The 16,753-nt window shown below is 36.6% G+C and overlaps 1 protein-coding gene and 1 long non-coding RNA gene across 2 annotated transcripts; one reads left to right on the forward strand and one right to left on the reverse strand.

The window, feature by feature from the left end:
• The first annotated feature begins 7,775 nt into the window (after positions 1-7,775).
• LOC122015201 (wall-associated receptor kinase 1-like) lies at positions 7,776-13,166 on the forward strand. Its single transcript, XM_042571965.1, has 6 exons — positions 7,776-7,859; positions 8,098-8,995; positions 9,118-9,570; positions 9,669-10,121; positions 11,272-11,427; positions 11,627-13,166. The coding sequence occupies exons 2-6, from the start codon at positions 8,104-8,106 to the stop codon at positions 12,853-12,855; spliced, it is 3,183 nt and encodes a 1,060-aa protein (XP_042427899.1). The 5' UTR covers positions 7,776-7,859; positions 8,098-8,103; the 3' UTR covers positions 12,856-13,166.
• Positions 10,559-13,893, reverse strand: LOC122015202. Its single transcript, XR_006120849.1, has 2 exons — positions 13,580-13,893; positions 10,559-11,946 (listed from the first exon to the last, which is right to left on the reverse strand). It is a non-coding gene; the product is annotated as an uncharacterized LOC122015202 (long non-coding RNA).
• Positions 13,894-16,753: the final 2,860 nt, after the last annotated feature.

The following is a 16,753-nucleotide window of genomic DNA, read 5'->3' on the forward strand; positions in this document are numbered from 1 at the left end:
GCCAGTTCTTGAAGGTTCTTGGAGGCTCTTCCAAGTCAAGAGGCGGATCAAAGCAAGAAAAAGAAACTAGGGTTAGGGTTTGTGCACTCATTGTAAGTAGGGATGTAAATGAACCAAACGGTTCGCGAGCTATTCGGAGCTCGATTCGGTAAAATGCTCGTTCGAGTTCGTTCGTTTATCTTATCGAGCCGAGCTCGAGCTCGATTTCGAGCTCGACAGTTTTATCGAGCCGAGCTCGAGCTTAAGGATATTCGGCTCGTGAGCTCGCGAACATGTTCGTTTATAGGCTCGCGAGCCAAAAAAACGAGCCTTAAAACGAGCCTTAAATCGAGCCTTAAAACGAGCCTTAAATGAGCCAAAAAAACGAGCTCTAAAACAAGCCTTAAAATGAGCCAAAAACGAGCTCTAAAACGAGCCAAAAACGAGCTCTAAACGAGCCCGAAAACGAGTCCGAGCTCGCTTAACGAGTTAGGCTCGTTAACTTTGATAATCGAGCTAATAACGAGCCGAGCTCGAACTGTTCGCGAGCCTGATAATTCTAAAACGAGCCGAGCTCGAGCCTTGTGATAAAAACTCGATTCGAGCTCAAGCCGAGCTCGAGCCCGAATATAACTTAAACGAGCCGAGCTCGAGCCTGATACTGTTCGGCTCGGTTCGGCTCATTTACATCCCTAATTGTAAGCTTGTAAGCTTGTATTTCTTTACTACCCTTTCTTCTTCTTGTATTGAATCTTGTAGGGCTTCTCCGCCCTTGGTAGTTACCATAAAGGAGAGTTTCATTAGTGGAGGGTGCGTGCGTTGTGTGGATCCTTGGATTAGTCACCTCCCTTGGAGGTGGATACCAAGTAAAATCCAAGTGTTAACGTGTTTGTATTTGTTTCTTTGTGTTTCCGCTGCGCATCCTTGAAGAAACAAGCAACGCCAAGCACCAAGCACGCGACGAGCTATTCACCCCCCCTCCCCCCTCTAGCTCACTTTTGGTCCTAACACTACCGAGACGAGAATCACCCAAGCTTCTTTCTTCTCCAAGCAAGTTTTGGCCACCACAAGAACTCCAAGAGAAGATCAGGTTCGACCACCACCACCAAGCTCCAAGGGATGCTAGAAACAAAGTCACCTATCTCTCCTTCTTCCTCTAACAAAATCCGGCCACCAACCACCACCCTTGAGATGAAGATACCGTCGGCCAAGGAAGAAGAATAGGAGATGGAGAGGAAGAGAGGAGTTGGCCACCAACCAAGGAAGAAAGGAACCAAACAAGATAGATTGTTGTGTGAGGTGAGGCACCTCTATCCCCTCTTTTATATTCCTTGGTCTTGGCATATAAGAAAATTTAATTATAATTAATATTCTCTTATTTTCCTTATCATTGGTTAATAAAGAAAATTTAATTAAAAATTCATTTTAACCCTTATCATGGTCGACCACCTCATGTGCTCCAAATAAGGCAAGTTTTAAACACAAAATTAAAACTTTCTATTTGTTTCCGAAAATTTTTAAAATAAAAATTTCTCTAATAATTTTTCCCTTCATGGTTGGTTATAAAAAGGAAACTTTTATAAATTAAAATCTCTTTATTAAAACATGTGGATGATTTACAAAAAGGAAATTTTTCTCTAAAATTAAAATCTTCCTTTCAATCTACAAATAAGGAAAGACATCAAATCTTTTCTTAATCTTTTGTAGAAACTATAAAAGGAAAGATTTAATTTTAAAACTCCCTTTTAAAATAATGAGGATGGTTTCATAAAAGGAAAGTTTTATCAAAAATTAAAATCTTCCTTTTAACTACAAATAAGGAAAGATAACAAACCTTTTTCTTAATCTTTTGTAGAAAGCTATAAAAGGAAAGATTTAAATTTTAAACTCTCTTTTAAAACCATGACTTCCACATAAGGAAATATTTTAAATAAAATCCCTTTTATTTTTATATGGTCGGCCACACCAAGCTTGGACTCTAAGCTAGGGTCGGCCACCTTTACTTGGCTCAACATTTAGCTTGGCCGGCCTAAGCTTGGACTCCAAGCTTGCTTGGCCGGCCACCTAAGGTTGGGTAGGAAGGTGGGTATAACACTTTATAAATAAGAGGCTACGATAGGGACCGAGAGGAGGAATTGGTCTTGGTCTCCCGATGAAATTAAGCTTCCTGTGTTCGCCCCGAACACCTAACTTAATTTCATCAATAATAATTCATACCACTAAAGAATTATTATTAAATTATCAATGAACCCACCCTGTATAATAATAATAATAATAATAATAATAATAATATATATATATATATATATATATATATATATATATATATACACTTAGCGGGTTTGCGGGGTCCAACCCACCCCGAAACGGACGAGTTTTGAGTGGGTTCAGGACGAGACGGGTTGAAAAAGTATGCAGGGTGGGTCCGGGTTCAGGTTCATTTTTTTTCTGGCGGGACGGGATTTGGAATTGGCCAAACCCGACCCGAACCTGCCCCATTGTCATCCCTATATATATATACACACTTAGCGGGTTTGCGGGGTCCAACCCACCCCGAAACGGACGAGTTTTGAGTGGGTTCAGGGCGAGACGGGTTGAAAAAGTATGCAAGGTGGGTCCGGGTTCAGGTTCATTTTTTTTTCTGGCGGGACGGGATTTGGAATTGGCCAAACCCGGCCCGAACCTGCCCTATTGCCATCCCTATGCTTGCGGATATGGGTATCTCTCTTCATCAACCTACTCCATTTAACTAAGTTTAAACCCGCCCCGTTCGGGGGGAGGGGGGGGCGGACTTAATATGGAGCCGGGTTTAAACCTGACCTATTACCATCCCTACGCAAGCAACCAATGCAACCAAACTATCTCACAAATAGTTGAGGTCATGACACGATACTCAACTTCTATGAAAAATCTAGAAATAATATCTTGTTTCTTACTCTCTTGAGAAATGAGGAAATCACCAAGAAAAATATAGAAGTCAGTGGTAGATTTGTGATCCGTAGGATTACCAGCCCAATCAACATCAAAATATGTAAGCAGCTCTAGAAATAAAGTAGAAGGAAATAAAAGGTTTTGAAATTGAGTGTCCCGAAGATACCTGAGAACACGAAGAATAATAACCCAATGAACTGTAGTTGGTACAATGATAGATTGACTAATCACATGAATAGCGTACACAATATCTGAATGAGTTACAATGAGATAAACCAAGGTTCTAACAATAGTTCTGTATAAATTAGGATCCGACAAAGGTAAGCCATCAGATGGAGAATATCGAGCATTAGTCTCAATAGGAGTATCAACGACTCTATTATTAGTAAGACGAGCACGCTCAAACAGATCAGATATATAGTTTGATTGGGATAAAAGATAACCTTTCGGGGAATAAGTGACCTCCATGCCCAAAAAGTATATGGCCTCTCCCAATCCACCTCTAAGATCGCGAGTCTTGAACATAACAATTGGATGAAGAAAAATAGACTAGGTATCCAGACTCACATAATTGACTAACAAAAACAAGATTTAAAGACTCCAAATATAATAAACATCAGTAAGAGATAAATAAGATATAATAATTGAACCAATACCTACTAATGACATAGAAGTACCATCAACAGTCACAATAGATATAGATAAACTGGGAGATAAAGAAACAAAAGATGATAAATTAGATGATATATGATGGGAGACATCAGAGTCCAAAATACATAATGATACAGATAAACCTGAAATATCAGACAATGACAAACCTATTTGAGAGGAAGCTGACATGACAAAGGGTTGTGAAGCAAGAAACTGTTGAAACTGCTCTAACATATACAAATCAGATTTCTATGAAGCATTTGTATGACCAAACATGGTGACAAAACGAATAATACTTAGAATAATCAAACTCTATATGATCTGCAAAAACTGGTGTCAGCCGTCAGGATGATCAGTCATCATACGAAGAATTCGAGGCAGAAAAGGATGTCGGTATAGAAATCGATAGCATAGTATTGGTGCAGGAAGCACCAGATGATCAAACCTATGTTTTGATAATGACAAAGAATTCAAAAGTTAAGATGTCTTATTATCTAATAAGGTTGATTGAGATTGCAGGAAGGTCCTAGTGGATTCTAGGCAGGTGGAAAACCTTAGGGGGTGGTAACCTAGGTGATGAAAAGTCCTAGCTGCAGTTAGGTAGGTGGAAAATCCTAGGGGGCGGTAACCCTAGGTCCTGGGTGTGATAACTCTAGGCGAAAAGTCTTGGCGGGTCGAACGCTTCGGGCAAAATTCTAGAGTTATGGACTCTAGGTTGAAATTCTGGTGGTTGCGGACAGGGTGGAAGTCTGGATGGGTCATGGAGAGGACGTCCGGCATGAAGATCATAAGCCTTGGGCGCTGAGCAAAAGTCCAGTTGGTCTGGAGGACTGGTTCTCCTAAGAGGAGTAGGTGAGGACGCGTTTCCTGAAGAGGGAACAGTAGGCGTCGGTTCGACCTAGAGTTTCGACGAAACTCAAAGTCAGAACCCGACAGTTAGAGGCTGTCAAATTTAAGTTTAGATATATTATTTTTGCTTGGACTAACTTTATTTTGTAGAAACTAAGGAGTTAGAAAAAGCTGGTCCGGGCACCCGGAACTGATCCGGGTGCCCGGAGCTGGGTCTAAGCGCCCGGAATCAGTTTGGGCGCTAGGAACTCAAAAGTTATCGCCAAGCTAATGTGGAACTCGCGGAGTGGCCGAGCCACGTGGTCCAAGCGCTTGGAGGGGTTCCGGGCGCCCGGAGTTGGTCTAGGCGCCCGGAGTCGGTCCAGGCACTCGAAACTCAAAAGTTATCGCCAAACTGATGTGGAACTCGCGGAGTGGCCGATCCACGTGGTCCAAGTGCCCGGAGGGGTTCTGTGCGCTCGGAACAGCCTATAAAAACAGCTTCGACCAAGAACTTGAAAAAAACACAACGAATAACTTCCGCTTCTTTGAGCTGCTCAGAAAACACTTCTACGATGCCTGAAAGCTCCGACGACAGTTCTACTGAAGATTTTCTTATACAAAGTTGTCGGTATTCTTTAAATTTTTAATTTCTTGTAAAACTCTATTTGTAATCTTTTGGATTGATTAATGATTGCTCATCAAAAACACTCTCACATGCGGATCTTAGAATAGGAGTCACCACACGCTCCAAACCAAGTAAATTCTTAGTGTTTACGTTGTCTATCTTTGCTTTCCGTTGCATATTTATTCAAAACGAACGAATTAACCACGAGCGCTATTCACCCCTCCTTTCTAGTGCTTTTCGATCCTACACATAGACGTCAGTACCAAAATTAGGAGAAAAGGGCATCGGTGTTAAAATCGACAGCATAGGACATCTACACCGAAATTGACAAAAAAGAATGTCGACGTCAAAATCGACAAAAAAAAGGACATTAACATCAAAATCGACAGAAAAGGACGTCGGCATCAAATTCGGTAGAAAAGGATATCGACGTCGAAATTAATAGTAGTAATAGGAAACGACAACGGTAACAAAAAGCAGTAACAAAATAATAGAAAAATTAGATCAGAGAAGAAGAATCATTCTGATACTATATAAAAATTAAAAAAAAAAATACTATCCATATTATTAAATCCAATCGTTAGTATTAGAAATACATCGTATAAACTCTTAAATCTAGAATAAAACAAATAAATCATCTTTAAAAATATAAATAAACAAATATATAAAATCTCAGTCCTACTCAACTTCTTCGGCTTCTTTTTCATGTTCTTTTACAGTGGTGAGAACAAGGACAAGGATTCTGAAACCTTGTCCCAAACCCATTCCTTTTCCTAGGTCAGTGTGCAGGATCTATCGAGTGCATAGGTTGACTTGGTGTAGCCAAGGTCGCGATGGCTCGATGAGTCGAGGTCCGTGAAAATAAAAAGCTGATGGAGCATCCGAAAAATTGTAAAATAAGAAGCATCGGAGTATGGCAGGGTGAACTACGTAAGCGGTTAGTGGTGAGAATAGGCGGAGGCAGCGAATACAGAAAACACCGCTCAATTAGATCTATATACGTTCGATACTAGTAGAGTCGTTAATTTAGGTTGGGCCTGTCGAGTTAGTCCATCCTGCCAAACAATTTAAACAGGTTAGATTAGAATTTTATCAACCTAAGTCCGCCGTGGACCGACCCGCCTAGCCCCGTGACCCGCGCGGGTCGGTCCACTCGGACTTGGATTGACCCACGGGTTGAAAAATATATGTAAGTTAAGTTTTAGGCCAATTTATTATCTTTTTTTGTTATAATTTTAAAATAAAAATAGTACTTTTCATTCAACATAAGTACTCGTTTGTGTTCATTTATATTTAAAATACATGTTTATGTATATATTTAATTGTAGAAAAAAATTTCGAAGTAAAATGTTGAAAATATGAAATATTTTTTAATTTTTTTATTAAATTTTGATGGGCCCGCGGGTTGGTCCGCCAAACCCGCAACCCGCCTTAGAATGGGTTGGGTTGGAAATTTCTCAACCCGCCAAATTAGCGGGTTGACCCGCCCTACCCCGCCAAATGGTTAGCCCGCCACGGATCGACCCACCCTGTCACGGATTGACCCGTCTGATAGCTCTAGATACCAGATAGCGTTAAATTTTATATCTGGAATATTAAGTCGTTGAATTTTATTTTTATTATTTTTAATAATTTTTAGTTTTATAATATTTAAGATATTTTTAATATGTTGTGTATTTATGATTTAGAATTTGCAGTAATGTTTAAGTTATTTGATAGGATTTTATCCTATCCATTGAATAATTTTTTAAAAAAAAATTAGAAAATGAGGATTTCTTTATTTTTAAATGAAATAATTATGACCAAAATGATTTTAAATATATTTTTTTATGATTTTAATATGTCATATTAATAATATAAAAATTTATTAAAATACCTTTAATGGTCAAAGCTTAAGTGAATTTTTAATGATTTCATTTATATCTTGAATTGTATGATTTCATGCATATTGTATCAAATTTGAAAAAAAAAAGTTAAACTTCACCTATATAATTATTCAAGATTTTTTATTCAGTTATTTAGTTTTTACAAAGCTCTCATAAATTTTACATTGGAGATGCCTAGGATTATATAATTTTATTAAATTAATTTTAAGTAAAAAATATGATAGTACTGTAGATAGAGCATTATAATATTTAAAGAGAGATGCTCTTCGATATTTAAAGGGAGAAAATTATTAATGTTTTTAAATAAAAAAGTCACGATGTGAATAAAAAAAGTAACTCTTTTATTTTCATTTCCTTGGGTGCAAACAATTCAGCTAAGCCGATTCGAAAACTATCTGATTCATAATTGAAATTATCAAATTTAAGCCGAATTTAAATATTTTTGATAATTTTTTAAAATTTAATTTAAATCTATAATAATTTATTAGAAAGTCGATAAATTACTCGTAACTAAACTCGAATTATATATATATATATATATATATATATATATATATATATATATATATATATTCAATTGTTTGCCCCACTTCCGACAGGCTGTGGCGACTGCTTATCGTCTTACTATATGTGCCCTTTGTTTCTCGATTCGCCGACTTTATAGCTTTTCTTTCCACGATAGGTTTGCTTTGGGTAGTACTTTGTTGGTCATTTTAATTTGCATTCTGCCTCCTTTCTTGCTCACTTTATTTGTGGCGCACTGTACCAGCAAGCATTAATGATGAACCTATTTTAAGTTGACTGACTTCGATGAGAAGACCCCGTCACCGTCACGGCCTTTATAAGCACACTGTACTCTGTTAGAAGTCCTCCTCGTCGTCTTCTCTTAAGTCGATTGATTTGCTAAGAAGACCTCAAGTCGCGCGTAATTCTCTTCGAAGCTCAACAAAGCCAAGGTGAGTTTCTGATCTTCTCAAATTCAAAAAAAAAAAAAATCCAGATTAATCAAATTAAAACTAGCTCGTTGTACAATGGAATTAATTAATGTCTTTCTTTTGATTAAAAGCTGGAGGATGAACCATGCATTATTAATGTCTTCTTCATTTTTCAGTGCAAGCAAATTCTGTTTAATTCTTTTTTTCGATTCACTTGATGAGCTCAATCTTGATTAATGAAACGTACTTATATGCCCAGGGATCGATGGCGTGGGGAAAAGTGTTACTGGTACTACTTGCACTCGCTACTACTTGGGGATCTCCTTGGCGTTTCTCCGAGGCTTCGAACGGGCCACAACAGATCAAAACGACGCCAATTGAAAAAGGAACTTTTACACTCCCATCCAACTGTCAAACAAGCTGTGGCGATATCAGCATCCAATACCCTTTCGGCATCGGCGATGGTTGCTACCTTCCCGGCTTCGGCCTTACCTGCTTCGAGCAATACGATAGCAGTGTGCCAACCCAGCTCTTCATGGGTGGCGATGGCACACTCGAGGTTACTGGTATAAATTTATATTCAGGGTACGTGTACTTCAAATTGCCGGTTATCTCAATGGCCGTCGACCAGAGTTTCATCACCGTCCCACTGATCGATCTGCAAAATTATCACAACTTCAACTTTTGGGCGACAAACAACGTTCTGTTTGTTTCTGGTTGCAATGTTCATGCTAGTCTAGTCGATCTCGCCAAGGATAACACAATCATAGCTAATTGCTCTACCATTTGTTTGGACGTCGGCCCAGATTCGTCGCCCATCCGGCGTGAAGAGTGTAGCGTTCCGATTAGGAAGGGAATTCGAGACCGTGTCTTCCTAGGAGTTCGTTTAACTCGACTTGACCAGACTAATGCCACTGCAGTCAGCGCCTACGTGAGTTCCTCGATCGGCAGTTCGGATTTTAAACTGTCTTGGTACATGGACGATCACTCTTCATGTAGAGAGGCCATGAGCGATATGGAGACCTATGCTTGCATAAGCAACAACAGCGGTTGCTACAGTGCTTTTTCTGGCGAGATCAGGGATGTCACCGTCGGATATTATTGTAGTTGTTCTGGTGGAAATAAAGGCAATCCGTACCTAACTGATGGCTGCCAAGGTAATTAATTAACAAATTCATTACCTTCTTGATATATAAGTTTTCTTGAGTAAAATTGGATTGGAAGAATTAATGTTGCTTTTATATATATATGTTGCATTGATTATTACGATTGTCAACAGGTTTAACAACAGCCAATATATATCCAGCCAAAAATTGTACAAGAAAATGCGCAAGTGTGGATATACCATTTCCTTTTGGACTTGATACTGAATCGGATTGCTACAGAGACTCATCATTTGCACTAGTTTGCAACCAAACAGCGACCCCTCCCGTTCTCCAATATCAGGGCAAAAATGTGAGCGAGGTAGACGTGGAAAGTGGAGAACTGCACCTCATGGAAGTGAGAAAATCTTCACAAGGCCTTACTCTCACTGAAAGACATTCCGTACACGGTTGGTCAATCCCCTATCATTCCTGCGAGGATGCTAAAATGAATAAGTCGCTCTTCGCATGCGTGAGCAACCACACAACATGCCTCAACATAAACGGCAGCAAAGGAGATCAATTGGGATATCGTTGCCAGTGCGAGCAAGGTTGTGCAGGAAATCCGTACGTACTGAATGGATGCAAAGGTACCTGAAAACTCTGCCTAGCTATCTCTAGATATATCAGTCTTGAAGTAAACAGTTGGTTTTTGTGTGTTGCATTGATTAATTACAATTGTCAACAGACGTTACAACTCCGAAAATATATCCAGCCGGCGATTGTACAAGGAAATGCGGAAGTGTGGATATACCATTTCCTTTTGGACTCGATAATGAATCGGATTGCTACAGAGACTCATTATTTGCACTATTTTGCAACCAAACGACGACCCCTCCCGTTCTCCTGTATCAGGGCATAAATGTGAGCGAGGTAGGCGTGGAAAGGGGTGAACTGAGTCTCATAGAAATGAGAAATTCTTCACAAGGCTTCACTCTCATTGAAGGACATTACAGCTGGTTGATCCCTAATCATTCCTGCGAGGATGCTAAAAGGAATAAGTCTATCTTAGCATGCGTGAGTGAACGCAGCACATGCTACACCGTAAACGGCGGCAATAGAGGTCAATTGCAATTGGGATATCGTTGCCAGTGCGAGCAAGGTTATGCAGGAAACCCGTACGTACTGAATGGATGCCAAGGTACCTGAAAACTCTCCCTATCTCCACTTTTTTGTGCATTCTAATACTTATTTAAACTAATATATTATCGCTAAAAGATAATAATTCTTTTAAAGATAATTAGAAATTATCTCTAAAAATACATACATACATACACACACACACACAAATATAATTCTATAAAATAATTATAATGGTCTTAAAAAGTTAATAATTTAAAGAAATAATCATTTACTTAACACTAAGCAACTCTATAAGCATTCACTTTTTTTTTTAAAAAAAATAAGTATTTGTTTCTAAAACCTTTTACAGAGACAATTATAAATGTTCCTAATACCATATAACTTTTGAAGACAAGAAAATTATAATATTCAAGTAAATTATAAACCAAGAAACAAAATTGACACACAAAAACCAACAACATTTCATCTAAACCACAAATAACCAGAACACCAGAATAATCAACCAATAGTTTCATATAGAGACATGGGCGTTGTTTCCTGACACTAAACAAGGATATATAGAAGAGATAATACATAAAATGTTGCTCTTAACATGCCAAGCAATAACAAAACTAACCTCCATCCGTATCAACAATTTCATCATCATCATAATCAAGTTCGTCATCAAATACACCCATGTTCAAGTTCTGTACAAGACTGTCATAAAAAATGATGTCCCAAGTGGACTGACAAATATTAATAAATCAACAAATGGAATTCAAAGTACTACTACTACTACAAGATATGGTAACAAAAAATATCAAAAGGGCGACAAATTACATTTATTTTCTTGCTCATCAGCTACATCAATCCACTAGAATGTAAGTACATATGACCATTCTCAAAATATATATTACAATCTAAAAAAATTAATAATTTGGTTCAAAAGCTATAGCGTAGATTTGAGGGACCTCATCCAGCGTTAAAAAAAGGTTTAGAAGAGAATCTGATGTCTTAACTAGGCAAGGTGAGTAATATATTTCTTGCTAAATTAGGCTTATATCTCCAATTTCAGTAAACTTTTTGGGAAAAAATAGCTATAAGTGCAAAACATAAATTGTAACTCCATTGTCAAATAAGTTTTTATTAATTGATTTCATGTAAAATTGCTTTGTTTTTATGGTATTGGTGTGCATAATTAACTCACCTATGTTTTTGTTGTTCTTTAGATATCAATGAGTGCGGCAATTCAACTAAATATACTTGCAAGGGGATTTGTGCCAATACAGAGGGCAGTTACAATTGCACGTGTGAACCAGGAACCTTTGGTGATCCAAAGATCGGAGAGTGCATCCCTCATACTAAGAAGAGAACCATTATGTTAGGTAAGTCCTTGAAACTTGAGAATATATAAACCGTGTGATCAAATCAATTGTAACAGAAAAAAAATTGAAAACAAAGTGCAAGCAATGTAGTTCTCACCATTAAAAGACACAAAGGTAGACTGTTGTAACATGTAGTTCATCATAGGTATCATCAAATATAAGAGACTTATGAAATTTAATATTCTTGTATATGGTGCAGTTCTCATCATCGCTGCAAGCAATGTGTGCCTATTGCTCCTGTGCATAATGTTGGTCATCCTAAGTAAGAAATGGAAGGAAAGAATGCAAAAGCAAATAAGAGAAAAGAACTTTCACCAGAATCATGGTTTATTGCTGAAACAACTGATCTCTACAAGCGAACATGATGCTGAGAGAACTAAATTATTTGCACTGGAAGAGATAGAAAAAGCAACAAACAATTTTCATGAAACTCGCTTGGTTGGTCGCGGAGGGCATGGAGAAGTTTACAAAGGAATTTTATCAGATCAACGAGTTGTTGCCGTAAAGAAATCCACAAATCTGAAAAAAAGTGAGATTGATGAATTCATAAACGAGGTAGCAATTCTTTCTCAAATTAATCATAGGCACATAGTGAAGCTTTTTGGATGTTGCCTAGAGACTGAAATCCCCTTACTGATCTATGAATTTATTTCAAATGACACCCTATCACACCATCTCCATGTTCCCAATGGACAATCTAAATTATCGTGGGATGATCGCTTGAGGATTGCTACAGAAATTGCGTGCTCACTTGCCTACTTGCACTCGGATGTTTCTATGTCTATTTTTCATAGAGATGTTAAATCATCAAATATTCTTCTAGACGATAATTTGGTTGCAAAAGTATCTGATTTTGGAGCTTCAAGATTTATTCCACTTGATCAAAATTATGTACACACTGTTGTACAAGGCACCATCGGATACTTGGATCCCGAGTATTATCAAACAAGTGAATTGACAGAAAAGAGCGACGTCTATAGTTTTGGAGTCATTCTCCTAGAACTTTTGACAGGAAAAGCTCCTATTTACTCAAACGAACATGGTGATGAGGTGAACCTATCAAAGCAGTTTCTTCAAGCAATGAGAGAAAACCATGCTCTTGATGTTGTAGAGGATCGTGTTTTGAAAGAAGGAAACAAAGAAGAGCTTTTGGAAATAATGCAGATGATAGAAATATGTTTGAGCTTGAAGGGAGCGGAGAGACCTACGATGAAAGAAGTTGAGTACAAATTGCAAGGGCTGAGAAGGATCAGAATGACGAAAAAGAGGCTACCTTCTTTTGCAGAAGACAATGAAGCAACTGAGACAAACCTGAGTGATGCATTTGATCCTTCAACAGAATTGGTGGACCAAAGAAATCAAGGTACTTCTACTAGTTACAGCTCAGAGAAAGAGATGATGTACCAACGACCATACTCGCCTCGATGAGTTTGCTTTCTCAAAGCATCATGTCTCTACTGCTTGTTGTCTAAATCAGCTGGAATGCTCTGTAAACTATAATTATAGTTAATCTGTTGTGCGAGGATGCTTACCATGACATGTGAATTTCTTCTAGAACAATTTCTGTGTCTACGGAGAAAGTAGGATGCATCATAAACTAAAGTTGGAGTGTGTATGCTACAATTTATTATGTCAAAGTTTGTGTTTGCTTAATGTAATAATTGGTATTAACTTCATGAATGCTACTTTATATATATACACATACCAGATCTCTTTTTATGACTAGGCTCTATCTATGTATATTTTTGACGGAAGGCAAGTTCGTATTTTTATAAAAACTTTAGTAGAAGTTGTATTGTGCCAATGGCTGTCATTTTGACTATTTTTTGGCTGTCATTCACATTACCTTTAATCTCTATATTCAGAGATAGAAAGATAGAATGCAATGTAGACAAGCAAGAAACCATTTCAATTAATACGCTATCACTTGTTACTTTCTACTCTCTTCTTCTATCACTTATCTAATGGTGTTTTTTCTTTTCCTCTGAATCATCAAAATTTACACTATCCAGAAATTGACAAACCTGAGTACTTGGTATACTTCTAATTGCGACATATCGAGACTAATTTTCAAGAGGCATATTATATAACTAGTTTTAGCAGCGAAATAAGCATGCAGCGAAAAAAAGAGAAACCTAAGGAGCAACCAAACCTGCATCTTAGGGTTTTTTTCTCAAGTATAAGCCTTGAGGTCATAAATCCCCAAGAAAGCATCTCAAAGGTGTGCGGTGATCCTCGCTTCTCCCACTATTTCACTAACGATGGTGCCCCTTGGGAACCCGCACAAGGATTGAGCTGCATCTGAGATGGAGTTCGGCCGAATCACCCTCCAAATGAAATCAAGGTCGACGCGAGAATGAGGGTGGAGAGAGGACCAGGACGCTGAAACCTTGCCCTTTTCCTAGGTCAGTGGCGAGCAGGCGAAGGTAGCGGATACGGACACCGAACAGTGCTGTACGAAGGAACTGCGCTGGTAAAACCGTGCTTTATGTAAACCCGTGCATTATATAATTTCTACGAAGGTTTATTTTATTTTATTTTTCTATTTTTTATATACCTAACTATATATTACAACTACAATTTTAAAAATATATAAATGAGATCAAAGTATAATACATAAATCAACAATAATTATGCAGTTTATAACAAAATAAATAAATTGAATTACAATGCATACATCCATCCATGTATATCCATTTAATCGGTGTTTTTTTTAATCCTCCGGTGTAGTATAATATCAAATTAAGGTTTGGAATTTGAATTTTAGTATATTTGAGATAAATATTTTTTTTTTAATGTATCAGTTATTATTTTAAAGGACTATTAGTTACTCATATTTACTTCTCTATAAGTACAGTGACTTTTTTGTAACTTGTTATTTTTATGCAATTCCAATTGTAATTTGTTGTGCTCAAGCTACATATCCCATCTACAATTCAGTACTGAAGAAAAAGATTGTCTTCTTTCAAAAGAAAGACTTAAACTAAAAAAGAGAGTGGCTTAAGGAAGGATTTTAGCAAATTATGAGAAAGAGTGTCTCCCAATAAAAAAAAGGTAGATTTGTTATCTTAGCGGTCCCCCTAGTGTTGGCCCTATGGATATGGAGGGAGGTTCATGTAGGTACACAGGCCATGGGCGCATGATGGGGTAAACCCCAGGTCGTCAGTTCCTGAGAATCGACCCCTGGCCATTACACCAGAGATATCATGCGTCCATCGTCTGTGCTACGCCCTGGGGGCAGAGTGTCTTCCAATAAAGAAAGGACTTGAGTTAATAATAATAATAATGGACCAAGTAAACCCATTGTTTTGACTCTTGATTATTCATAAATATGACTAAGCATTCGGTTAAAACTGAATCAACCGAATCGAATAGGTCCTAAGCATTCGGTTAAAACTGAATCAACCGAATCGAATAGATCAAAAATTGAATAAATTGAATTTTTTTTTAACCAACCGAACCAAGCCGATCCGATCGAAATTTTAAAAAATCCAAAATAATCGAACTGATATAATGTCAGTTAATTTGATTTTTAACCGAAATAACTAAATTTATTTATTTATTTAAAACTCATAAATATATTAATACGTTATACGAGTGATACATTAGCACCCTAGTTTCTATTTTCCGTGGCTATTTTAATTAAAGATGACTATGTTTTCTTATGGTATCAAAATGTAAAATCATACGTTTTATAAAAAAATTATAAAATTGGCAGAATACATAACATTTAAGAAATAGAGTTAATTTTTTCTAAAATTAATGAACTCCTAAAATACAAATGAGACTTTCTACTACTCTAAGAATTAATGAACTCTTAAAATAATCAAGTACCCGACCACTGGTATTAAAAGCAGATTATGAAGATATTGGAATATTTAATACATCATGAGCAATTTAAGCAAGTAAAGGAAATCTCTGACAATTTTGCTTCCACCATCCCAAAATGTCAAAAATATCACAATACTCTTTAACTATTCCATTAAGATAATTATCTAATTCTGACATGTTGTCATCACCAAAAACTTTAGCTTTTTGTTTCTTATACTTCTCAATGATAGATTGTCTTTTTAAATCAATTTGACTCATATTTGTTGAAGCATTGTTATTACCTGATTCTGAAATAAATGGAATGTTTATTGAAGTATTGCATTGAGACTCCATTTTTTTCCTTATAATTCTTGTACAAAGCAAATAAAATGTCCTTTATCATCTTTCCTACTCTTGCACCCTCCTCATCTCCATATAATTCAATCAACATAAATTCTACGAACCCCAATTTATGTCTCGGATCAAGCACCACTGCAATATAAATCAACTTATTCATTTTCTTAGGATCTCCTCACTACTTGTCAAATTTATTTTTTATTTTAATTCCCATCGAATACACATTAAGATCATCACTTTCTTGCCACTCCTTCAAGATGGTATGAATAGAACTAATCTCGTGTGCAAAAGTATTGGATGTGACATACAAAGATTCAGAAACTTTTAATGTTAGCTCATAAAAAATATTCAGTAGAGATGCAAAGAGTCTAATGTTATTCCAATCTGTACGTGTTGGCTTCCCATCAAAAGTCTTTAATTCTCTTTTAGGTTTACCATATGATTCAAATATTATCTCTCCATTTTCATTCAAAATAACAAGCCAATCTGTATATTAAATATCTAATTTAAAGCATGAATCTTGTTCATCAAACCTATCAAAGGCTCTTTCAAATTTTTGAGGTATATTCAACATTAAGAAAGTTGAATTCCATCTAGTTGATCTATCTAAACATAATGAGTTCTTGCTTTCAATTTTTTCAATCTCTGTACATTCTTTAAACTTGTTTAATCTAGAGGAAGATTGCTTAATATATTTAATCGCATTCTTCACCCTCATCACAAATTGATTTATGTCTTTTAAGCCATCAGCAATAATCAAATTGATTATATGAACTACACATCTCATATGAACATATTCTCCCTTTAAAATAGTGGAATCCCAATTAATCATTTTTTTTTTGAAACTATTGATAGCAACATCATTTGAACTTGCATTAGCAACTATAATAGTGAAAATTCTATTAATTCCCCAACCCCTTAAGTAATTTTCAATGCTTAAACTAATAGCCTCACTTTTATGACTTGTAATCTGACAAAAATTGATAATTCTTTTCTGTAAATTCCAATTTGTATCAATAAAATGAGCTGTTAGACATATATAATTGATTTTTTGAATAGATGTCCATGAATCAGTGGTCAAACAAGCTCTTTGTGCTGAATCATGTAATAAATTTTTCAAATTTTCCCTTTCAACTATATATAATTCAATACAATCACG

The sequence above is a fragment of the Zingiber officinale genome, chromosome 8B (assembly GCF_018446385.1).
Source record: "Zingiber officinale cultivar Zhangliang chromosome 8B, Zo_v1.1, whole genome shotgun sequence".
Lineage (NCBI taxonomy): Eukaryota > Viridiplantae > Streptophyta > Magnoliopsida > Zingiberales > Zingiberaceae > Zingiber > Zingiber officinale.

Bases quoted from the DNA above. Each gene is read 5' to 3' on its own strand.
- LOC122015201 (XM_042571965.1), top strand. From the start codon at position 8,104: ATGGCGTGGGGAAAAGTGTTACTGGTACTACTTGCACTCGCTACTACT. The intron at 9,571-9,668 runs GTACCTGAAAAC...AATTGTCAACAG, and splicing joins CGTACTGAATGGATGCAAAG to ACGTTACAACTCCGAAAATA. The intron at 11,428-11,626 runs GTAAGTCCTTGA...TATATGGTGCAG, and splicing joins GAAGAGAACCATTATGTTAG to TTCTCATCATCGCTGCAAGC.